The 26540-nt window shown below is 43.4% G+C and overlaps 1 protein-coding gene across 1 annotated transcript; it reads left to right on the top strand.

The window, feature by feature from the left end:
- The first annotated feature begins 959 nt into the window (after window positions 1-959).
- CCDC198 (coiled-coil domain containing 198) lies at window positions 960-22109 on the top strand. Its single transcript, XM_003794409.2, has 6 exons — window positions 960-1197; window positions 3987-4069; window positions 14090-14176; window positions 15391-15489; window positions 16218-16377; window positions 21874-22109. Exons 1-6 carry the CDS (start codon window positions 960-962, stop codon window positions 22107-22109), a joined length of 903 nt encoding a protein of 300 aa, XP_003794457.2.
- The last annotated feature ends 4431 nt before the right edge of the window (window positions 22110-26540 follow it).

The raw sequence follows: 26540 nt of genomic DNA, 5'->3' as shown, positions 1-26540 counted from the left end.
ATACCATGTTAGCCCCTTTGCAAATGGATTTTGCAAAAATGAAAAATAAATTTCTTTGAATTTCTTTATGAGAATGTTGTGAAAACATAATCTCTGGTCATGAACAATTAGAACTTGAAAGTGAATCCCGTTTCTAAGTATAAAGAATAAAATAAAAATCACCCATAACCCAATATTTAGAAATCACTACTCAACATGTTAGCACATGTCCTTCTGGTCTTCTCGCCCACTTTTTAAAAACATACTAAATAGGCCTAAATTACATTTGAAAACTCTAAGTTTATTTAGACCATGTATTCAAAAAGTTTGTCCTCTCATTTTCAGAAAAGAGTTCCTGTTGTCTTCCCGGCCTCCTGCAATGTATCATCCCCTTCTGAGGCAGCTCAAGTCATTGATGGAAAAAACAAAACAAAACAAAAAAAAAAAAACGATGCTTCAGCCACTATGCCATTTCCCCTCCTATTTGGAAGGTAAATTCTTTATAAAAATTAAATATTAACAAGCCTTCAGGGTTAGCACCCCTCATTTACGAAGGTGACTTAGCTGCCCTCAGGTGTTAATTCTTAAAAAGTTTCTTGCGATGAAAGAGTCAAGAGTCAGACTTCTCTGAGTCCCTGCTCTATGACTCTGTCAATGGCCTTCCGGGGTTAGTATGTGTTTAATGATCAATAGTGGGTTCCATTCCTACCACTGAGTTTTTCATAAAATAGCATAACCAAGTCAATGTTTAACTGAATTCTTTGGGTCTGAAATGCCAAAGTAGGAGCTGAAGGGAGGTCTCCATGGAAACCAGCCTCCTAGGAGGTGGCCAGAGAGGCCAGTATGTAATGAAATAGAGCTAGAAAGACTTCCTGAAGGAAATGTCTGCTCTGCAGAGCTGGGGCCAACTTCTGAAATACCTTGGTTAGAACAAGCTTCGTAAAAGGCCCACACACTGCTTCCTCGTGGTCTTCCTCTGTATGTCCTCATATGAAATGGGCCTGAGCTACTCCAAGGCTCGCCCTAGAGTGACCAAAGTTGCACCTTTGCAAAACAAGGAAGAAGAGACTCCCTTGGTTGGCCCCATGGACTTCACAGTCAATCAGACTCTGCAAGGAAAGAGTTCACCTTTGTTGGCAAGGCCACAGGACCAGAGCAAAACTCTGGAAGGGCAGCTACCACCTCTGCGGGAAACCCGGTATGGAAGATACTTTGCAGGTAAACATAAGACCAGTGGAGGAGGGCATCTGGGAGGAGGAGGGCGTCTGGGAGGAGGAGGACATCTGGATGAGGAGGGCATCTGAGCAGAGGAGGGCGTCTGGGAGGAGGAGGGCGTCTGGAAGGAGGAGGGCGTCTGGGAGGAGGAGGACGTCTGGGTGGAGAAGGGCTATTGATTTGCCCTACTGTCTCCATAGTCTCAAAGTTTCAAAATTACTGAAACGTGAAGGAATATCTTTCAATGGGGATTGTTTGTTAATTGAAAATACTCTGTGCACATTAGAATAAATGCGTAAACTATTTTGTAAAGGGTTTTGTACCATTACATGTGACAAGGAAAAATTATTTTGTTTCGGCATAGTTTATATAGTGCTTTCAATGTTTATTTTGCCAGACCATTAAAATTATACGGATACTGATGCGATAAATGATAACATCATATATTTCAGTTAGATTTTAAATTTAAATCATTCTCTCTGGTACAGTTTAATGCATCAGGCTTTGTGGTTTTGAGAGCAGCACTTTAGCAGAGAATTCATTCTAACATGGATTTTGAAATCATCCTAAACAGAATTGCTTTGTTGCAGTACAGCTGATTGGATGAATCCCTTTCCCCAACTCTGCATTCTTCAGGGTCATCTGCTGGACTAAGAGAGTTCTTTCCCATTGTGATTGGAAGCTCTGAACCTAAAGTGGCTATAAATTATCCTGGAATATTTATTTTATAAGACATGTAAAATGTGTTCTGATCACCGCAATGATAATTAAACAGACATTCTAACTTGGAAAGAGAAATATCTGTTGTAAGGTCTTGCATGTGTTTACGTGTGTCATTTTCTCCTTTCTTCATATTCTGAATCAATGACACAAGTAAGTTTCCTTTAGAGGACAAGTTGGGCAGAAAGCCTCATATTCCCTCTTGGTGCCTAGTAAATCCTCCCCGGGCTGATTTTCACGGCTACCATCTGGTGGGATTGACCGACTTTGATTGTTTCTATACGGCTACTCTTATATCCTTTGTGTTCTCCAAGTTCTTAAGCACGTGAGTAGGAATTTTCCTCTTAGTTTCATTGAGGAATCCATTTTTTATCCAAACTCCCTGTCCAGACTTTTAAGATTTTTGTCAATGAATTATGAAAGTTGATTCTAGTGTTCTGGAGTCCCAACTGGAAAATGTGCTTATGTTTGAAAAGGCAGAATCACGTTAAAATTAAATAACCAGGCACGATGAGCATTCCGATCACAGCTCCATAAGACCAAATTATTTGGTTTGGGGAAGTAACTTCACCCATTTTCTCCACCCATCATCAGGGGTAAAAATAAATGCCTAATAACAGCCTATGCCATTTTGAGAGAAACTAATTAAATAATGAGCAGTATCACTCAAATCATATAAAAATAAGGACTGGTCAGACTTCTGAGGAAACATTTACTGACACACTATTCACATTTTAAAGTCCAATGTTTGTTGCTGTTGCTGCTTCTGCCCTGCTCAATATGCACCTTTTGAAGAGGAATAGGGATGCAATTTCCATCCCAATTTGGAGACAGCAAAGTCCTTCAAGTGGCTGTTTAAATGTCTTAAGGACACATAATTACCCAGGGATTTTTCCATTTAAAATGCAAAGTGGGGCTCGGCGCCTGTGGCTCAAGCGGCTAAGGCGCCAGCCACATACACCTAAGGTGGTGGGTTCGAATCTCCAGCCCGGGCCCACCAAACAACAATGATGGCTGCAACCAAAAAATGGCCAGGCGTTGTGGCGGGCGCCTGTAGTCCCAGCTACTTGGGAGGCTGAGGCAGGAGACTCGCTTGAGCCCAGGAGTTGGAGGTTGCTGTGAGCGTGATGCCATGGCACTCTACCCAGGAGGATAGCTTGAGGCTCTGTCTCAAAAAAAAAAAAAAAAAGCAAAGTGGGACTGTAGCTAGTCTAAGCAACAATCTGGAAATCAGAATGTGTCCAGATTAAGTGCAAAGGACAAGAACTTCATTCATAATTCTTTCATGGTGGCAATTCCAAGAGCCCAGGATAATTAAGCTAAAAAGCATAATGAATCCAGAGAGCCTCTCTGTTTCCTAACAGAAGCTTAACTCTCTATCCCTGGCTCGTTTCTTCAGAAAAGAACACAGGTGTGTTGGGTGACAGCAGTCCCTTGTGGAAATGCTTTCTCCGGTTGGGGAGACTGACGGTGAGCACAGGTCCTGCACTGCTGTCCCGCCCCTCTCCATTTCTTTGTCACCTCCTTTTGTCTGATTACCTCGCCATCTACCTGGGATCTATTTCATCTGAGATAGCAATCTATTTTCATTTTTTAAAAGTTATTTTTTTCAGGGTGGCACCTGTGGCTTAAAGAGTAGGGAGCCGGCCCCATATACCGGAGGTGGTGGGTTCAAAGCTGGCCCCAACCAAAAATTGCAAAAAAAAGTTATATTTTTCTGATTTCCTATATTTGGGGGGAGGAGATTTCATGGAATTAAAACAAATAAATAGATTTCTATTTTTAGGCAAAATGCTGTTTGAATAACATTTGCTATTTTTCAACACAATGTTTATTTTGCAGCTCTTCTTCTGGATATGAGCCTGAGGAGGAGGCTAAAATAATACTATCTGCATTAACACAGGGCCCTGCTTCCTGTGTTGCCTCCCTACGTTCAACCCACTGGTTAGACGTAAAGAGATGACTAAAAAAGTACAAAATTGTGTTAACAACATCTAATAAGTAATGATCGACTAACTTAGTGGTAAATTGCATTTAGTAGTTTATCTCTATTTCTCCCCCAATCCTTGAAGCATCCAGAACCATGTATTTTGACATCCCTCTGGAACAAGGAGAAACAAGTATTATTAAGAGGCATCCACCTCAAAGACTTCAAGTAAGAGGAATTTAAAAGGCTTCATAAGGAATTTCTTGGATGTAACGGTAACACCCCTTTTTTAAACTAGAATCATAAAAGAGGAATATTGGTAATGACCAAGCTGTTAGTGAGAATTGTTGAAGAGAATGTTGTCAATTGCAAAGGTGATACTACATTAGGATTTCTTTTAATAATAATTTAACTTTAAGACCCACAACCAAAAGAAGCAAGTATAGTACCCATGACATAGGCAAGAGGGAACTCAGATGACAAAAATATAGCACTGACTGGTCAGGTGACCATGGGAAAACCACTTGCAATAAACAAGAATAACAATAACTACTACTAGTATTTACCACCTACTACAAGTCAGACACTATCCTAGGCAATTGGATCTATGTCATTCATCTAATCCCTTTGGCCCTCTGTGAGAAAGACAGTATTATCTCTGTCTTATTATACATGTGGTTCAAAGAGTAAAGTCACTTGCCCAGAGACACACAGAGCCCAGATATCAGCCAGATCTGCAAAGTCTGTACCTTAACCATCAACAGACATGCACTCTGCTAGTCCTTTCATCCTTAACCTTTTTTGTTCTGTGTTAACCAGTCATTGTAACTGTGGACACTGGATTTCCAGGCAGCAAGGCAAAAGTGTTAAATGCATTTAATGAATTTCCTTTAGGATGCTATAAATTCTAAGAACTTTCACCCTAGAAAGGGAAAGAGATGGGAGTGGGCCGTTGAAAATGAGCATTAGTTAAAGGAGGGTTTAGGCCCTCCTGAGAGCAGTATCTATCTCTGACATTTGAAAAAGGGAATTGAAGCCAAATCCCACCTGCTACACTATTTACCTAGATGCCTGGACCAATCCCAGGGATATTGGAGCTCATTTGTTGGGGATTATTTCTGTTTCAGTAGGTTTTATTTACCTGTCTTATGTAGAAGCTCATAATCATTATTTGAAGTGATTATATCCTTTGGTCCCCAAAGAGCATATTTTCCCAAAATATGAGAAACATCAAAAATATTGCTTAAAGGGAAACTAAGGGTAAATATAAGACAGATATATTTTTAAATTTTTTTAAGTATATCTCTAGCTAAATGGACAATTTAAAATTTTAAAACTTGTTCTGTTCCTAAATCAAATGCTTCATTTCCAAGAAGTGTTTAATGCTTGTGTGTTTAAAACCTCTAAGCTGATTAACTCAAATATAAGGTATTACTATAACCAGGGAAAAATATTTGTAGAGTACTCTATAGTTCACAAAGTAATTTTTATTCCATCAACCCTAGATGAATAAGCTTAGGTTTTGATTCTCCTAGTCAATCAAGCTCAAAAAACAAACTCTTGTATTTCAGAGTAAAAAAACGCACCCCACCCCACCCACCACCTTAAGAATGTAGAATCACCAGCGTACTCAATTCCAATATGAAGGCGGTAGATGAGCTGATACCAGGGGTGGGTAGGGGAATGAGGGAGCAAGGAGAGAGGAGAAAGGCTATCTAAAAAAACTCAGATAGGGAGGGAGGGGGTGAGGGGTCACTGTGTATGGCACACCTCTCAGGGAAAAGACACAAGTACAAGAGGGACTTTATCTAACAAATGCAATCAGTCTAACCTAATTCTTTGTACCCTCAATGAATCCCAAACAATATAAGAGAGAAATGTAGAATCAAGACAAGTGAATTATCTGAGTGCAAAGACTAGGTTTTATTTAGTCTTATATCTTCCACCACTAACACTTAATATGTACCCCGGAAAAGTTTATGAGTGAAATGAATGCGTGAATGCAAATGAGATCCTTCAACCTCTTGGAGGAAGAAAAACGCTCACAAGGTATTGTCTTTCTTTTGTGGGCCTGTGACATCACTGTATTAGAAGTCTAACTGAGCAGCCAAAATAACCAATACAATTAATAATGAAGTATATAAGAATGTTTTATTGAACTCCAAAGCAGGAAGACTACTGGACTTCCAGGAAGAATTGTGCCTTGGAATCCAGAAGGCAGAACACTCTTAAGTGTCTGCCCCACCCTCTCAGCTCTCTGTGCTCCTCAGGTACAACTGATGGCATCTGGCCACCCTGAGCTTGCATCTTACAGTTTCAGTCAAATGGACAAATTAGTCTTACCCTCTTGGCTCCAGTTCCGAATTCCTGGGAGGAAAGATCTCATTGGCTCAGCTTTGCTCATGATTTCAGCTCTGCTCCAATGAGCTATGGTCAGAGGATATGTTCATGCAGTAAATATGTGGGCAGTGTCGCCCTGTTGATTCTGCAGTTGGCTCCCAGAGAAGAGGGAAATCACTAGGAACTTGGCAGATATTCCCAAAGAGATCAACTATAATTATCTTTGCAAATGGGGCTCAGTACATTTTTCACTCCAAATGGGTCTTTGAGAGAATAATGCATGCTGGGTCCTCATGACATGTTAATTAATAGCCTAAGAAAATTCTAAAAGTATTTTTAATTATTAAACCAAACCTAATTGTACCCTAACGACTTGAGCTGCATATTTGGCACTCTCCACTTCCTGAGCACCCACTTCTCCAGTCATGGACTGGTGTTCTACAGCCTGGTGCTGAGAGGATCTGAGTCTCTGCCAGGGAACTGGATCTAGTGTGCCCAGGCCTGTGCTAGAGAGTTGATCAGCTCTGTCCCCTTGGCTTGGTCACTTTCTCATCCCACCATCTCAGCCTAGCCCCTTGGATAACCTCCTTATCTTGGAAGATATCTTCAAATCCCACTGTCCCCTAAGGCCTACTCCAAGCAACCTACTGAGGATGGTGACTCTCACGCGGCACTCAGGATGCCCTGGGCCCACCAACATCTTTCCTTTTCCCCAGAAGGCTGACTTCCACCTAGCATACCAAACACTTATCCATTATGTCCACTGTGCACTTTCTTCACCATCCCACAGCCCCAATCCCAGAGGGGGGATTTTTTTTTTGTCTTCACCTATGTATCTGAGTGTCTAAAACAATGCTTGGCATATGGCAGGTCATAAATAAGTGTGTGTCAAATATTGAATGAATGAACAAATTGGAGAAGAAAGAAATACAACTATAAATCTACTGGTAGATACAGAGGGTGGTTCTGACTTGAAAGAGCTTCATTATGTTGTTTTAGATATTAGACAAGAGACATTGCGAGGAGTCAGTTTAAATAATGGTGGAGGCTGGCCAGGCATGTCCAAAACCCACAGGCCAGGACTCATAAAGGGCAGGCTGCGGGGTTGGGCTGAAGCTGCCATCCACAGGCAGAATTTCTTCTTTTTTAAGGCAGCTTCAGCTTTGCTCTTAAGACATTTCAACTGATTGAATCAGACCCACCTAAATTATGTAAAACAAGCTTCCTTACTTAAATTCAACCAAATCATTCCACAGCAATACCCAGATGGGTATTTGAATAACTCAACATTGGCTGGGCACCCATGTTCAGTGGTTAGGGTGCTGGCCACATACTCCAATGCTGGTAGGTTCGAACCCAGCCCAGACCTGCTAAACAACAACAAAAATAGCCAGGTATTGTGGCAGGTGCTTATAGTCCCAGCTAGTAGGAAGGCTGAGGCAAGAGAATTGCTTGAGCCCTAGAGTTGGAGGTTGCTGTGAGCTATGACACCATGGAACTCTACTGAGGGTGACAAAGTAAGACTCAGTCTCAATAAAAAAATAAAAATAAATAAAAAACAACTCAAGACTGTAGCCTAGCCGAAATGGCACATAAAACTGACCACCAAAACACCTGACCACCATAATACCTTACAGTGTTTTTTTCTCCCTATTGTGAATGAGGTATTTTTTCCCATTTAATTTTCCAAATGATTATTACAGATGAATAAGAAAACTATTAACCTTTGTTTGCTGAATTTTTTGTTCTACACTTTTTTTGAAATACCTTGGTAATTCTAATTATCTGCAGACTCCTCTAGATGCCCTATGTAGATAATAGCTTCCATAAGTGAGAATAACTTTTTTTCTCTTTCTCCCCAATTCTTGTTCCTTGCACTTGTTTCCTTGGCTTTTGTATCGGCTAGAACTTCCCTTACAATGTTGAAGACAAACAATGGTAATGAGCATCCTTGACTTACTCACAACGGTAGAGGGACTGGTGCTCAAACTCAGTACAGTGTTGGCAATAGGATTTGGGTATATGTTGGTACCAGTCAGAGTCTCAAAAGGAAACGGATGGCACACTCAAAATATATAATCCTTTAAGGAAGTTTTCTTTAGAGTTAACTATTTACAGAAGTTTGAATTAGGGAAACCTCAACAGATACTGCAATAACTGGTACTGTGTTTCCCCGAAAGTAAGACCTACCCAAAAAATAAGTCCTAGCAGGATTTCTATGTATTTGTTAAATATAAGCCCTATCCCATAATAAGACCTAGTGATGGTCTAATGCATTTCGGGGAGGAGCAGTAAGGAAGACTGGAATACCTTATATCTGCCACAGCTCCTTTCTCCGGGCCATTCGCACTTGTGCGTGTGCACATGTGGTAACTGTGGTCGCAGGCATCCTATTGCACATGTGTGAACGGCTAGGGGAAAGGAGTTCACGCATCACCAGCGCCAGCCCCACCAACAAGGTCAGCTCCCCTGTCAGGTTCCAGAAGAAGATGACTTAACTGTATTTGAATAAATGTAGATTGTTGTATTATACTTAATAAAAATAAGACATCCCCTGAAAATAAGCGCTAGTGTATCTTCTTGAGAAAAATAAACATAAGACAGTGTCTTATTTTAGGGAAAACATAGTAGTAAACACCTCTCATCCAAGGAACTAGGAAAGGGAGAAATTTCTGGAACTCAGCAGAGAGCGTGGTAGAGGAACCTGCTTTGAGAGGAGCAGTGACCTTCAGATGGACACAGCTATCCAGATATGACTTTGGCATATAGCCAGACAAACAAATACCCTGACCTCATTATCTTTCTTCCTGCCAGGGCTTCATGGTAGAAAAGCGTAGTCTTCACAGGCAGTGAGCAGGCTAGGAAAATGTGGTGAGTAGATCTGGAGAAACAAACAGAAAATACTCACCCAAGGCCTCTATGTAGATACTCCCTTCATTCCGTGGGGCTAAGAGTTTTCTCCAGGCTGAGTGGTAAATTTTATTGCTTTTTTTTCTTCATCCATTAAAATAATCACATAGATTTTCTTTTTAACCAGTTGAAACAATGTATTACACTAATAGATTTTAGGATGTTGAACCATATCTGCATTCCTGCGCTAAATCATACTTGGTCATGAGATAAGAACATAAATACATGACTGAATTTAATTTGCTAAGGCTTTTTGTATCTATTTTAATAAGCAAAGTAGAGCTGTAACTTTCCCATACTGTTTTTTCCAGTTTTGCCACGAAGGTTGTGTGAATTTTGATTACCTTTCCCTCTTTTCACAGTAACACAGGTCTTATCTGTTTCTCAACAGTTTGGTAAAAACGTTCTTGGCTATCCAGACTTTTAAGGACAGTGAGAAATTTTCCCGCTAACTAAAATTTTTTATGGTTGTTAGTTAATTTAGGTATCTTATTTCTTCTTACTAATATATATCTTCCCAGGGAATTATCTACTTATCTGAATTTTTCAATTCTTTGTTATAAAGTCTTATCTTCTTTACACTCAGCTTTCTCATAATGCTTATTAATAATAACAGATTATTAAGGTCATATTTGAATGCATCTTTTTTTATACTAGGCAGAGGGGTGGAAAACAACTCAGCCCCTGACTTCAAGCTATGAGCCTGGCTCTAGTCTCCCATGTGGAGCATTATTAGGACCCAGAAATAATGAGCAGAAATAACTTCTAGCCGTCAGGAGCCCTAAGTGCCTCATGAATAAGCTTCCTTCAAATATTTTCATTTCTGTTCTGTTTTCTAGAGATGTTTACCTTATATTAAAGCCTGACCATATCTTTTTGTTTTTTGTTTTATTTTCCATTGCTAGATGTTTGGAGCAAAGAATATGACTGAAATATGAACCCATTACAATGCCTTATCAATAATCCCTTGGCTGTGTAATTTCTCCCTCCAGGACTGTCCTGGACACCTTTCCCTGCTTTTCAGAACCTTAAAAGACACCCTCTTAAGCCATGGTGCCAGATAAATATTACTGTTTTGTTGAGTTGCTCTGGCCCATCTTTTTCTTCTTGTTGGCAAACAGAAATAACCATCTCAGGTCAGAGTTTCTCACCAAGTTCAGTAACTTATGGTCTATGGCTGATTTAGTCAGAAGACACATCAACTGACTATTCTGACCATTTATTTTGTCTGAGAAACCAAATAATCCAAAAGTCTTTAGACAACACATTTTTTAATATTATGAAATGAAAAACTGGGTTCATTCTGTGGATCCTCTAGTAAATCCGTGGCCTGTGTTCTCTCTGAAGATGAAATGAGGCATCTTCCCTCGCAAGCAGAGAAAAGGAATGTGCATATGAACCCAGAATTCAGAGGCAACTTCATTTGGTTTATTTAGCTGAAGACAAATTTTCCCAACATTTTTTCTGCAGTGCTTCTCAGACCAAGTACAAATGATTTAACAGCAAGATCGGGTTTGCAATGTGGGTTGCTGCCATCTAGTGGCTTTTGTGAAGGAATAATGTGATTCTTTGAGTTCTTTTCAAAGGCCCAGGAAAAAGCAATTGCCTGAAGAGCGTCCTTAAAGATAGACACTTAACCCTTGTAAGTACTATATTTAAATGGCCTGAGAATAGAAGACAGGGATCTGTGATTAATTATATTTTCATATTATGAAAACAAAAACCCAGCCTAAGAAATCATGGTTAGATGATTTTAAATAGCTAAAAAACCTTGGCTTTGTCAGGCTGTTTCTCATGGTCTCTTTAGATGTAGTCCCTGGGAGACCTGTGAAAACTATCTATCCCCAGGACATACCCCAACCCTGCTGAACCTCAATCTCCAAGAATTTTTTTTTCTAATTCCAGGAGATTCTGATGATAAACCATTTGGGGGAATAAATAGTGGGAAAAGGAGCATGGGATTTGGAACTGGACAAACTGGAGCTTGAATCCCGGAGGTGACGCTTTCTAGCTGTGCAGCTTTGGACAAACCATCGGCCTCTCTGAAACGGGGAATCATCATGATTATCTACAGGGGTCACATAAGGATCGAATGAGATGACACATTTAAAACTTTGGGCATGATAGGTAGCAATGGCTACAAAATCCTATGGGCAAATTGGAACCAAATCTTCGTCCAGAGGGTGGACAATCACTTTCTCCATCTTTCTCATCTCGGAAATCCCCTTCAGTCATAGCTGATTCTTCCTCCCAGAGGTGTCCAGAGGGTCCCCTCTCCCTCAGTCTCCCTTCCCTTTCTTTCCAGTCTTTTTCTTGCTGGCTGCAATAGCTGCTACCTCCCATGCCAATGTCGCTCCCACCTCCCTGCCTCCTGTGCTAGTGGCCTCCCACGCCCCCACCTCCTGGTCCAGTGCCCCCACCCCTACCTTCCATGCCAGTGCCTCCCCTACCTCCCGTGCCAGTGCCTCCCCCGCCTCCCGTGCCAGTGCTCCCCCCTACTGCCTCCCGTGCCAGTGCTCCCCCCACTGCCTCCCATGCCAGCGGCCCCCTCTACCTGCATCTTCATGCCCTGTACAGCTAAGAGCCAGGGAACAAGCAACTTCTCTTACTACTGTTAATCTTATCTCATTACGTCTCTGCTACATTATATTAAAAGACTTATTTCCTCATTTGAGGTAGAAGGGGCCAGAGAAGCACTCCCTACCCCAATGCGAATGACCTGGCTGCAGATGTGGCTTCCCCTACTGCCCCTCCTTGCCTCCATCTCCTTTGCCCTCCTTGTCTTCCTTGCCAGTTCAACTTTGGGCTGCTGGGGCAAAAAAGGCTGCTGGCTGCTTTCTCAGGGCCAGGTTCAGGGGCCAGGAAAGGCCTCTATAGGGGAGTCCCATGGGAGGCCAGGTCCCCACTACATGTGCTGGACACTCAGCACACATTTTCACATTTTCCGTGTCCTGTTCTCTCTTTTTACCCTAGTCACCTTGAACTCCAAGCTGGCTTCCAAGTCAACTCCTTAATGATGTAATAAATCACACCAAAATGAAAAATAATTTTTAAATAAATTAGCATTTGCCTTCAGCATTAGACTATGGTGAGAGTGGGGCTCACATTGTTGATCACAGTGTGAAATTCTCCCAGTTTTCCTCCTCCTTCTCAAGGCATCATGCCCCAGTCTCCTTGGTGGTGCACAGCCCCCACCAACCCTCTTGAGTCTGCAGTCCTTGGCTCTGCTCTGCTCACTCTTTTTTTTTTTTTTTTTTTTTGCAGTTGCAGTTTTTGGCCAGGGCTGGGTTTGAACCCACCACCTCTGGCATATGGGGCCAGCACTCTACTCCTTTGAGCTACAGGCACTGCCCTCACTCTTTTTTTTTTTTTTTGAGATAGAGTCTCAAGCTGTTGCCCTCGGTACAGTGCAGTGGCATCACAGCTCACAACCTCAAACTCTTGGGCTTAAGTAATTCTCTTGCCTCAGCTTCCTAAGTAGCTGGGACTACAGGCACTGACTACAAAGCCTGGCTATTTTTTGTTGCAGTTGTCATTGTTGTTTATCAGGCCTGGGCCAGATTTGAACCCGCCAACCTCGGTGCATGGGGCCGGTGCCATAACTACTGTGCTACAGGCGCTGAGCCTGCTCTTCTCACTCTTGACCTTGTCTACAATCTTGGCTTCGCTCATGCTGTACCCAGGGATGATTCTCAAACATCTCCAGGACAGACTGCCCCTCCAAGCCCTGTGCCTGCATGGCCCAGCACAGGCTGCCCCTCTGAGCCCCATGCCTGCATGGCCCAGCACAGCCTGCCCCTCTGAGCCTCACGCCTACATGACTAATTGTCTACTCAACATCTACATTGGTGTGTCCCAAAGGTTTCTCAAAGTCAACCTGCTCAAAACCAAATTTGTATTTTCTTTCTATATTCCACCAAACCATGTCTTCCCCTACAACTCGCCATCCCAAGGAATGAAAAACCATCATCTCTTGGATGGGGTGTCATTTGGCCACTTGGACATTCCATGTCCCCTTACCAACCATGCAAACCTTATCTGGTCAGATTCAGATATTTGTGCAGTCCATCAATTTCTCTTCCTCAATCCCACTCCATCATCTTTGTCCTTCTAACTGATCCCCCCACATCCATAATTGCTTCTTGCTAATATGGTTCCCACACTGCAGCAGAGTGATCATTTTTCTGAAAGCAAGCATGTCTACATCACCCCTCTGCTCACCATATGTCAACGGCTTCCCACTGCCCTTGAGGGACCAACACCTTTGGAATGGCCCATCAGGCCCTGTGTGACCTGGCCCCTGCCTAACCTCCCCAGGCTCATTCTGAGATGCTCTTTCCCTCACTAGGAACTGAATCTGTCCAACTTCTTTCACTCCCTTCGACAGATGATGTAAGAAGGGCCTCAGGCAGACCTGTTCACATGAATGGCTGCCCACTCTCAGTGAGCCATTGGGTCTCCAGCATGACCTCCCCCATAGAGCCAGGCCCCTGCTGGAGAAAGAAAGACATCGCTGAGATTTGTTAGCACACTGTACTTCCATCTTACCTGTGTCTCATAATCACGGTGACTGGCACTGAGGAGACTGAGGGAGCTGCTTTGGAGATCACACAAACAGGACACTGCCCTAAGGTCTGGAGAAGTTCACCTGGGTGGCTAAGGGATGAGTAAAATAGAGTAACTTTCTGGTACCTCTTTTATCACTAATATTCTATGGCCCTGGCCATTTGGTAACTTTGGACATAGTTCCTCAGTGCAGACTGTAAAGGATTCTTAGTCTTTTAACTCAGTAAGTTGTTGGCAACAGTGCAACAGAACAACAAGAACCCGAACAGGGTGAAAAGCTTTGCACCAGCTCATTTGCCGCACTGCTGAGATCACCTTCCTGTGTGCTCTCGGGACTGCATGCTGCTTTTCTGAAGTCTAATGTCTGATTTACTGTGTTTCACCTTTTCATGGCATGAGGAATGCTGACTGATCTAAATGTTGAACTTCTAGAAGCTTGAACCCATGGACTTGCCACAAGTAATTACTTCCAAAAGGCTTCAGAGCCAGAGAGAAGCCGGGATGGTGCACAGAGCACAGGTGAGTGGAGGCAGGAACTGAAGGGTATTGGGCCACAGGGATTGGGGTGAGCAGGCCACAGGGATTGGGGTAAGGGGCTATAGGAATTGGGGTGAGGGGCCACAGGGATTGGGGTGAGCAGGCCACAGGGATTGGGGTAAGGGGCTATAGGGATTGGGGTGAGGGGCTACAGGGATTGGGGTGAGGGACCACAGGGATTGGGGTGAGGGAACTTCTCATGTACTTACCACACAGAAAAGCTCAAGGGCAAGTCAAACTATTAAGATGATTCAGAGTCGGGACTTTTCCTAGCCGTGGCTTCTCTCCTATGCCTGCCTCTAGTTGGCAATTGCTCTCACCTCTGGGCTCTTTTCTGATTCATAATGAAAACAGGGCAATGCACATGAGAGAAATTGTACTTGGAAACTGGTGATTCTAGAAGATTTTTAATCTGTGAAAAATCCAGCATGACTCTTCCCTTTCGTTCCTACCTTCTAACCGTAATGGTGGTGAGAGTGGATTTTCAATACTTTCCACCACTAAATTCACTTTGGAGCCAACCCAATGCTTCTGTGTGGCTGGCTGACTTGGTAAAAGGTGTTCAAGTACTATAATGTTCTAAAGGCCATTTTCGGGGGCTGACAGCTGCTGTGGAGATGGCCCCTGCCGAGGTTCACTTTGGCTGCAGTCAAGTCCATAGGGCAGAGCTGAAGTCATCCCTGAACACATGCCTCCTCTTCCCTGGCAATAGCAAATGACGAACGAAGGCATATCACCTGGGGTTGCCCTCAATACCTGTCTGCTCTGCCCCACTGGAGCTTGGGACAGACCAGCAGAGACTACCAGAGTCACAAACAATCGACTTCACATTTTCCCTCCACTGCGGCATTTTCCAAGACTTCTGTTGACATATAGAGACACACTGTATGGAAATAGGTCCCTTTAGCTCCTCATGACTCCTTCCTCATTGCATAGCCAGCCAATCAGCCAAAAGAGGCCGAGAGAAATAGTACGATTACATCAAATCAGATGGTAACAAGCAGCTGTTAATGGGGACAGTGGCATCTTATCAAAAGTGAGATGTGGAAGTGTCCACCTTTGTCATCACAGAGCTCTCTGTGGATTATGAGTGATTGACTAAGCTCTCACTCTGTTCCAAAAGGATTTAAGGTAGTGGATTGCAGCGTTAGTGGCAAACTACCCCATACTAATGGTTGTGTCATCTTTCATATCAGGAACTGGAAAAGAAAATGCAAACTCCAATGTATACTTCTGGGAAAAGGCAATATTTGCATAAGATGAAAATGCTGGAAATGAACCGTAAAAGACAAGAGGTAAACATGAGAGGCGAGGAGAGCACCACATCTACCAAATTCACATTGCATAATCATTGCCCTGGCACGTGAATATAGTCAAACATGCATAGCCACCCTGTACTTAGCATTTTAAGTTTATGCAGTAGAGCTGAAGTTTCAACTACTCAAGTTGGAAAGAATCAGGAAGATCCCTTCTGCTCACAGCCTTGCTGAGTTTTTCCTCTGTTTTCAGTCCTCTTAAAGAATTCCTTTTAAAAAGTAGACTGCTCCTATGACATTGTGGACATAGGAAAACGGGCCTGGATCATTTGGATTGGTTTAGTAAAAGGGATGTGGATGAATTGGTCTTTTTTCAGATACCTATGCCTCTCTCCATAATTCAAGTTAAGATTAAGTTATAAGAAAGACATCATATTCCAAGTTGCTCCCTCTAGTAAATGAACCTGCAGTTACTGTCCTCTGCAATTCCAGACATATCAGCAAGCCTGCTAAAAACATTTTTATAAAGGTCCTCATCTTAGTTGAGCCATAGTGAGATTTAGGGCACACTCCTCTTTCCTCTAACAAGCCTGTGAACAAAGGAAATCTCCATACTTTCTAATAGAAAAAAGAAAACCATGTTCTGGCTAGGGGACTGCAGACGTCTGCAGATAAGCATACACCTTGCAAAGTGGCTGACCTACTAATCAATTTTGGTGAGGCTGGCTTGGGAAGAACATTAATCATTTATAGCTGATTATTTTCAGGCCCAAATGGAGTTGAAGAAAACTCTTCCCAAGGAGATGAGAATTAATAAGCAAAACCTGAGGGACCATAAAGCCAAGAAAATCCTTGAAGGCATCCCAAGGAATAATGACCATGACCTTCTAACCATGTTGCTTAATGAAACCTTGACTAGAAATCCAGGTGAGTCACATAAATGTTTAGTAAAGTATTTCAAGTGGCCGGGCCCAGGGGCTTATACCTTTAATTCCAGCAGGAGGCTTCAGGAAGACCCCTTGCACTCTGGAGTTGAAGACCAGCCTGAGCAAGAGAAAGACCTCCATCTCTACTAAAAATAGAAACACTAGTTAGGCACCTGTAGTCCCAACTACTCAGGAGGCTGAGGTAGGAGGATTACTTGAGCCTGAGAGTTTGAGGTTGCTTTGAGCTAGGCTGATGCCACAATACTCTAGCCTGGGCAACAGACTGACACTGTCTCAAAAAAAAAAAAAAAAACTCAAAATTTTATAGTGTTTTTTAAACTTCATCAAATAAACTCTGAGGGTGGGTGGGAGGGGTGTTGAGAAGACAACCAATAGCCTTGGGTTCCTGCTGGAATTTTATTTCCCAGAACGTAGGGGGCACGTTGTCTTGTAATTTTGGATGGCTGAGAGGAAAAGACATAGGCTTAAACTTGGTCATAAAATGTCTCTTTCTTTTTATGGGTTTAATATGCTTTACTTATGCATTATTGCAATCCTTGGCTCATCTTTAGAAGGATACGAGGTAAAATAACCTCATCTTGTGATTAGAGAATGAAGCACACACAGGATGTGTTTGGTCTCCTGGGGTCACACCATAGAGCTGCGCCAGCCAGGAGGGGTCCTGTGCAGACCTCCCTCCCCTGCCATGCCCTGTCTTCCACAGGCCAATATGCCTTGGCACATTCGGAAGGTCTAAAATAAGCCCAGCACCACTGGCCACCCCAGGCTTCCCCAGCTGCTGTGTCAGCTATCACAGGGGGGAGGCCTCCACACATGTGGCTCCAGCACAAGACCTGGGGCTTTTCAGCCCTTCTGTCCCTTCCTGCAGGTGGTCACTCACCAGTTCTGTTGACATCACCTAGCACTGAAACCTGCCCTCTCTCTTCCATTCCTGGCAGCACTGCCGTAAGTCCCACCCACATCCTGCGACATCAGGGCTCTAGCTACAGGCTCCAGAGGGGGCCTCTCCCCTTTAGGTCTGACTCTCCATCCAGCAGCCCTCCACCTGGTGGCTCTCAGTGTGGTCTGCAGACCCCCGGGCAACTTGTTAGGGCCCCAGCCAGAGCAACTGGATCAGAAACTCTAAAGCAGGGGTTCTCAACCTGTGGGTCACAACCCTTTTGTAACAATGAAAATACATCCTGCATATCAGATATTTACATTACAATTCATAACAGTAACAAAATTATAGTTATGAAGTAGCACCAAAAATAAATTTATGGTTGGGGATCACCACAACATGAGGAACTGTATTAAAGATTCAGGGCATTAGGAGGCATTAGGAAGATTGAGAACCACTGCTCTAAAATAGTTTTCCTACCTTTTCTATCTGACAGCACACTTGAACCTGTAGTTAAACTTGCATAGCACATTTAAATTATGTTGATCAAAAAAAGAGTTTAAAAAAAGAATATACTTACTGTGCTTCGAACTTCTTTTGAAAATAATTTAATTAATGATAAAATGTTCACAGCACACCAGTATGCTTCGGCACCCCAGCTGAAAATCACTGCTCTAGGGGTTAGGCCCAGCCATCTGGGTTCAACCACCCCTCCAGGTAATTCCAATACCCCCGAAGTTTAAAATACACTTACCCTTCAGTGTTTCCTAACTCTACGTGGGAATCAGAGTAGTCCTCATAGACCAGCAGCATTGGCACCACCTGGAGCTTATTAGAGAAGCCTACTCTGAGGTCCAGCCCAGGCCCCCTGCATCAGGACCTATGTTTTCTCAAGATCCCCAGCAAGTTTGTGTGCACTGAAGTTCACGGAGAATTAAACTCACACTGGAGTAATCTTATAAAATACACATCTGCCCATGGCATTCTCCCGCTTTTAAAAAAAAAGCCCTCAGTGGTTCCCCTGTCAGCCTGAGGTGAAGTCCACACCCCTAACCTTGGGCCTCTTGGCCCTTCCAGACCCTGTGGTGCCCACCTCCCAGCTGCAGCTTTGGCCCTGCACTCCAGCCGGCCAGACTGCCCTGCCCTCTCAGACCCACGTCCTCCCTGCCATGCCACCATTCACCACCAGTTGGGGCCCCACAAAGTTTCCCCCTGGAGCAAACCGACAACTGCAAAGGTATGAATTTGGTCATACACAGAGGCTGTCTGGACTGGCTACCAGGAGCTGCCGGAACGCTGCTCAGCCTCTGGAGGTCTGGGGCTTCTTAGATACAAAATCGACACTGAAAGAGACACAGTCCCTTCTCAGAAGAACAAGACACTTAATCAATAAGCTGATTAAATAAGAAAGGGCTGAATAATTGAAAACCTACTTGGGCCTCCATTGAACCTGTCCTCCCAAGACTCAGAATGAAACATGCTTTGTAGTCACACAAACAACTTCCACAATTTAAAAAATGCCTTTAAGATATTTGGGCAGAACCACCCTGAAAAGAGCTTCAGCTGAAGCTAGACAGTTGGAGTCACCTCTTGAGAAGGCCAAGGAAAGCCAGCATCAGTGCGGTCTATGGAAGTCACACCAGGCTTGGAGGGAACCAAGACAGTCTGTCCACATGGAGAAGAAGGTTTGCTCTCCTGCTACTTCATTTGGCTTGAGCTGAGGGTTGCTGAGTGTTTCCTGTAAACCAGGTCCTGTGGTTGGCCCTTAGCGTGCTTCAGCTCCTGTGACCCTCACACAGCCTGGACGGCAGGATTACTGTCTGCCCGGGCTGACAGAGCCAGGGTTCAAGGCAGGTCTTTTTGACTCACCCTCTCACGTGGCCTCATCGGGACACCAAGGAAATGGGTCTTGGTCAACCACAGCCCTGGAAAGTCGCTTGTCTCCCCCTGCCAAGAGTAGGCTGCGGTCAGTGCATCTGAGAGGACGTGTGAGCAGCTGCCAGACGTCAGGGTGCACGTGCTCAGGGAAGTGACAGGCAGGAGAGGGAGAGGGAAGGAGTAACTCAGGCGGGAGCCAGTCCAAGCGCCAGTCAGGAGGTATCCCTGTATCAGTGGTGACTAGCCCAGGTCACCAGCAAAACCACCTGGGGAGCTTTCCAAAAACAACCAGTCCGGGCTCCCAACTTCATCCTACTGAATCACAGTCTCTAGGTTGGGGGTGAAAGAATTCTACTTTTTAAAAATCCCCCAAGTGGTTTTGCAGATTAGTCAAACTTTCATTGATTAGATAACCCTTGAGAGTTCTTTCAACACTTCAAAAAGAATCTTTTTACGTGTCATGACTCTGTGTGTGTGTGTGTGTGTTTATACACAGGACAGAATGAGTCTAGGAAAGGTAGGTTTTGCCAGCATGAGACAGGAAATTCTTGCCTATTACTGATGTCGTGGTCAGTCGAAAGGAAGGGGAGTGAGATGCACTGGATGGTGGCGAGGCCACAGTGTGCGGCGGACACCTGCTGCTGTGTGCTGTGACTCACTGTGCAGCCCAGGAGGAGACTAGATGCAGAGGTCACATCACACACTCGAGGTCACAGCCACCAGCAAGAGGTGAAGCTGCTTAGCACTGCACACACAGGGCACCTGACTCCACAGCAGCAGCTTGACCCCACACGCGGCTCAGGTTCTAGCTAGGATCCCTTTTCCCTTATTCCCAGAGAGCATCTCTGATTTCTTTCCCTGTCTTCTGAAAGTAATTTGCCCTGCTTTCTCCTAAAAGTGGAGTGTAGCCAAGAGCATCTACTGACTTAAATAGTCTGCCAGGCAGGTCTAGAAATGAAGGCTTTGTGTGAGCAGTTCCGCTTGTGAGATAATTGCCTCACCCACTCCTGTCCGCCTGTGGGAAGGTGAGGGAGAGCCTCAGTGCTCTTGTGAGACAAAGTCAGTATTTCCTGCTGCCTCTTTAAAAGGAAATCACTGATGCCTTAACATATATTTGCACACATGTGTATGATGAATCACATGGACTATCATATGACATAGACAGCTTTTGGTGAACATTTAATGTGTTTATGTGGCTCCTGCTCTGCCCAGAAGCCATGAGATGGGTACACTGAGCAGAAAGAGCACAGCAGTGCATCCACCTCCAGTGAGCTCCGTGACAGCAGACCCCTGTCCTCCTTCTAGAATAGTGCCTGCTAGCATGTAGCAGCCTCTTGATAAATATTAACTATACATTTTTCTATATATTCTGTCTATAATCTGTGTAGACAGAGATTATAGTGAAATCTTAGTTACTTAACTTCTGTGAACTTCAGTTTACACATCTGTGAAATGAGAGCAAATGATCATCAATACATAGGGTTTATGTAAAAATCATTCTAATATGTGTAAAAGTACACATAAAACGTAAACTGCATAGAAATGTAAGGGAATATGGACAAATTGAAGAATGAAATTGATGTCTTATAGTGAAAAAAACTGTACGTTTCAGTGAACTATCACCCTAAATCCATCATTTAAATTTCACCTTCACAATTCTGGTCTTATCTGGCCACCTGCACTAGTTCTCTATAAAATACCTTGTTTTGTTCTGTTTTTTAAAGCATACCTTTGTCTGTGAAATGACTGTGAAATTATGGGTTTGATATGGTAGTGATACATTTTTCTAAAATATATACTATAAGATACACAAGCATCAAACGTTTTTCATGCTTTATGGATCTTCCTATGACCTAAATTGCTTCCTGTTTTCTCCTGCTGGGGTCTGTTGCTTTTTTTCAAAGTAGAGGATACACTTTGCTCTACTCATTCAAACCCCATTTAGGTTTTTTGAGGTTTTGTTCTTATTTTTTTAAGTCTATAAACTATAAAGAATTAAACAGGGATTTAGTAAAATGTAACAAATAATAAAAGATCTAGCTTGGAAGTCCTCAAATTTTAATACTATGTGTATAATATGTATATAATGCTGTCTGAATGACAAGGGACAAATTTTCAATGACAAGGGACAGATTTTCAAAGGTAAAACTGAACGTGTGAATTTTATCTCAAACACTAACTTTAGACCTGAATTATTGTAACATCGTTAATGTAACATTAGATCCCACCACTAGTAAACATTCTCTTCCTGTTTCAAAGCTTCTTCTGCTAACTGGATGTTCTAGAAAATTCCTCTTCCCAATCTGAGTGATGCTGTTAATAGTTCTTGGCTTATTTGCAGAGATGATTGACACCCCAAGCCCCGATGAATGAAGCCTTTTCCAGGTTCAATTCCTCCCAACTTCCCATCTTCCAAAATTCTCTGATCACTCATTTGTCCACTCATATATTAATTTACTCACTCAGCAAATACTTAATAAACACATGCCAGGTGCCAGGCATTCATCCTATGGTGATGAGGCAGATAGATGTGGTTTCTGGCTTGGGAGGCTTACATAGTATACATAGTGACCAGGGAGATGTTCAAACTATATGCTGTATACAGTTTAAAAATACACAAAGAAGATTATTCTGTTTATTAAAAAAAAATGGACATTTACTAAGCAAACAATTTTTAGGGAAAAAATTGAATTAAACGAACTTTTGCCTTTTTTGTAGGAAATTCTCAGAATGCAGAATTTTTGGAACACCACACAGTGAATGACCACTGTCCCCAGAAAGTTGGCAAAATGGAGACATGGCTGTGTGAACAAGAGGCCCGGGGACAGCTTTCCTGGAACGGCTCTAGCTCTGACTCTGATGAGTTGGGGACAGATGAGAAGAGACCACGAGCACTGGTGAGGACCAGGACAGAAAGAATCCCACGTTATGATGCGTTTTTTGATCAAGAATAAGAATGCTTTTCTAAGAATTCCCTTCCCCAGATACTGAGCACTCTGAAATTTGCTTTCTGTCCATCCTTCAAACTAATACATGAATTATTTTGAGGAAGGCAATTCACTTTGGCAAAAAGAAATATTATTTGGAGTCTTATGGTTAACAAGTTTGTGCTACATGCTGTCAACTAATGCTGCGTTACTAACTGCCTCAAAGCCTAAGCACTTAAACAACCAGCTATTTCATCGTCTCACTTTGCTGGGCTTGGCTACATGGTTCTTCTGATGGTCCCTTTTGAAACCTTCATGTAATTGAAATATGATGGCAGGTAGGACTGGAGTCACCTGGAGACTTGGCTAGGACACTGGGATAGCTAGCTGGACCTTGCCCCCTCTCCACATAACCTGAGAACCTCTTCACATGACCTCTGCAGCAGAGTAGTGAATTTTCTTTCACTAGGATTCCTGAAAACAAACATCCCAAGAAGAGGAAACAAGCTCTCAATCCTCTTAACATCCAGTCTTAGAACTGGCTCTGCTCACTCCCCCTGCATTCTGTGGGTTCTGCAAGTCACAGGCCAGACTGTAGTCAGTGCAAAGGGGACTGTGTGAATGCCAAAGTGGGGGCCATGGGAGAACATCTGGGAGAGTTGCAACCCTGCCACTGCTACAAGGCAAATTCGACCATGTAAAACATGATACAAATAAAAGTGAGTTTTTAAAGAAAAGTCACAGTAATCATACGTGAGAGACTAAGATTGCTTAAGTCACTGTCTTATGAGTTAGCCGTACAACTGCAGGATAGAGGCAGGAGAGGCGGGTGTCAGGTGTGGAGACTGTCGGAATTAAAGTTCACAGTACTACTTCTTAAATTCTGATGTCGACTTTAGAGCTCTTTAAACTTAAAAGGAATCTTAGAAACGTTCAGTCCAAAAGTTATTTTATTTACTGTTGGGTGTTCGGGGTCTGGTTCCCCAAACCCAGTTGACCTGTTTTGATTACTTAGCAAAACTAGAATGTTCACCTGAGGCACAGTGGGAAGAGAATAAAACTGCAGCCACACAGGCAGCCAGAATAGGAAGCACAAGTCGCACGCACTGCTGCAGTAAAGCAAAGAGAAGTTTTATTAAAGAACAGAGAGAAAGCTCAGAGCTCTTCCAAACAGAGCTGGAAGTGCGTTCCTCACATGAACGAGAAGAGGTGAGAGAAACACACAGGGGAGGTGTAGCAGAGTCTCCGTTTGAATGGGTTGTAACTCTTTCTTTGGTCTCTCTGGGCCTCCAGACATTATTAGCCTTTCTATTGGTCCTTGATTATGGTCCCTTCCTAGTGGTCGTTGGTTATCTGGGTACCTCGTATACAGTTCTTTTCCTTCTTTTGGAATTGCTGAGTGGTGACCTCTCTGCTGACTGCTCCTGTGGGCCCTCCAGACTTCCTTATTTAGGAGGCCAAACTTTCCTCCCATCCCTCTTGAAGTTCCTTTCTCTGTCCCTTCTTATTTATAAACATTAGATTGTCAGGCAATTTTTAAGAACTGCTTTTGTGGCTCAGCACCAGCTAGGGCGCCAGCCACATTCACTAGAGCTGGCAGATTAGAATCCATCCTAGGCTTGCCAAACAACAATGACAACTACAACCAAAAACAGCTGGGTGTTGTGGTAGGCACCTGTAGTCCCAGCTACTTGGGAGGCTGAGGCAAGAGAATTGCTTAAGCCCAGGAGTTTAAAGTTGCTATGAGCTGTGACACCACGGAACTCTACCCAGGGCGAGATTCTATCTCAAAAACAAACAAATAAATAAACAAACAAACTTCTTTTCTGTAAAACTCAGCTCCACACTTAGTCTAATCTAAAATGGGTTAGATTTTTAAAGTAATTTTTAAGCATTCCAGAAGTTTCTAAGAATTTAGTGAAACTTTAAAACAAAGCAAGCAAAAACAACCTTGTAAGCCTTCTCTAGGAAACTTCCAAAAAGAAAAAAAAAAAAAAAAACGAAAAACACCACCTGCACTTCACATTTGGTGGATTCACATCAGTCTAAGAAGAGATAAGCCTGAAATGTCAGGAGATAAACATTCACGTTTCTTCCAAAGGCAGAGGCCAATAGGCTGTCCTTGGCTGTAACTACTCCCAGCTCCTTGTGAGTGCTTCCCTTACTTTTTGTGTTGGTAAGAAGCATATTTCCACCAAAGAAATACATAAATTGCCCACCTGCCCTTCCTGAAAAAGTAAGATCCCTTAAGAGGATAAATGAATCCAATATATTCACGGTCTCCCTGCACATTACTTCAATCCAAAAGGCTTGGGATAAAGTGGGAAGGGCAACTCCCAGCGCTGAAGACAGGGGGAGCCAAAACACGTCTTCATCGCTTTGCTCTGTGCCTTAAAATCCAGCTTCACAGAACCCCATCACTTCCTGGGAACCTGCTGGATGGTGAGCTACCTGCAGCAGGGACCACGTCTTCTCTTCCCTGCACGACATCTGGCACAGGCTGACCATTAAATGTTTGCTGAATTAATTAACATATGTGTTAACTAGTCAATTAGAGAGGCATTTGTTTCTCTCCAGCTACCCAGTTGGTCCCCTCGTTTCCATCATTCCCCAAGAGTCTTAGATGCACGAGGTTGAAAGGGACTCTTGCCAGAACTCTCTTGGTGTTTACACCTCCAAATGGATGGGCTGGATTAAGGGTCACCTTGGGAGAGAGAAGCTGGCAAACACGCCAAGGAGAGTACCATAGCTCAACTTCCCCTCTAAACTCTATTGGAGTGTGTTAGCTTTGAAGAGAAACCCGTCCTGATGTCCTCCCTGTTTGAGTGTATTTGCCAGCTCCACGGGAACTCTGCCTCACCTGGTTATGAATTCAAGGATGTAATAACCGCCGTGTGTCGGACCCATACAGTGCAGCAGGCACGCATGTTTCCCACATTTAATGCATGCAGCGCCCTTGCAGGTTAGTATTAATATCATCCCCATCCCCACACAGGTGAAGGAACTGAGGCACAGAGACGTCAAGTAACTTGCCAGCGTCACCAGCAGAACTTCCCTTCCAAGTAGACCGTCATTTGCTAAAAGCCACCTCATGGGAGCCGAGGGCTCTTCCCTCTTTGCCCCAGTTTGGCATCCAACTCCCCAGCTGCCTGCTGCAACGTTCCACATTTCCACTGTGTGGCCTGGCCATTCTACACCGCACGCCGTGAGGGCTTGGCCTGGCCATTCTACACTGCACGCCGTGAGGGCTTGGCAACGGTAGCTTCACTGATGCTCCAACTGTGAGACCAAGCAGCGTGAAACTCCAGAGGAAGACAGGACAGGAAGTACCAACGCAGATGTGTGGCTGCTGGCCCAGGAGCAGCAGAGGCGGCCCCCCAGGAAGGCCCCCCAGGTAGTCTCCCAGGTAGCCCCTCAGGTAGTCCTCCCCAGGAACGAATTCATTGCACAGGGATGGGACTGGGGTAGCTAGCGCTGCTCAAAGCTGGCTGCAGGTTAGAGCCCCACTCATATGATCAAAAAACTAAGTAACAGCCAAGATGTCTGGGCCCCGCCTTTTGGTTTACCTGGGTTGAAGCAGAGCTCTGGCATTGAGTCGGTAGGGTTTTTTTCTCCAGTTGAATCTAATGTTATCTATGGCCGAAATTTAGCCATGAGCATGTCCCCCCTTACCAGGTCACATCTACTTCCATTTTTAAAAACAAGTTCTGAGAACATGAGGCCTGAAGCTCCAAAAAAGAGTAAAAGAAATGTTCATTTTGTTAGTAATTGCCTGAGAACACCAATCTTATATTTAATCTTGAATTTGTTCAGGGCAATGTACAGCCATCATAAACACAGCTGTTACTTGTGAATACTATAAAATTCCTCCTAGAGGCAAAGTTGTCAATTTTCTTCAACTGAAAATCTTTCCTGCTTTGGAAAGATAGCTTATCTATGACCGAATGCGTACTTTCTCCTGTAAAAACAATGTTTTCCTTGTCCTGAATTTTTTCAGGTGCCTTTTTTCCCCCTTGTATACTTAGGCAACATACTTTTCTCAGCTTTTTTCCAGATATTTTTTCCCATCTACTTATTTTAATGATAATTCTGAGTTACTGTACTGGGACTTAACTAAGGATGACTTTTGCAGGAGTCATCCATGAAATAGCCTTGTATTTTTGGATACTGTTTTCTGCCTAATGGATAATGTTTTCTGCCTAAAACCAGAAAGTAGAACACCAGCCCTTTGTGGTCTCTTTCTTACCAAGGAAGCGTACAGGTCATCAAATTAGAATTAAAGTCTACTACTTCCTGCCTTGAATAAATACATGTAACACCCTATTTCCAGATATTACTGCAAAGCTCTCGCTAATTTAGACTATTGCAGGAAAGGTACCTGAGAAAGTAGGCTGACGGGTAGTTTAGGGAAGGTCAGACCATTAAAATTTAAATTACATCTCTTTTTTTTTTTTTTTT

The sequence above is a fragment of the Otolemur garnettii genome, unplaced genomic scaffold, assembly GCF_000181295.1.
Source record: "Otolemur garnettii isolate 467f Iridium unplaced genomic scaffold, OtoGar3 scaffold00081, whole genome shotgun sequence".
In the NCBI taxonomy this organism is placed as follows: Eukaryota; Metazoa; Chordata; class Mammalia; order Primates; family Galagidae; genus Otolemur; species Otolemur garnettii.
The sequence above is the reverse complement of the archived record's forward strand: the minus strand, read 5'-3'. Positions and strand labels throughout refer to the sequence as shown.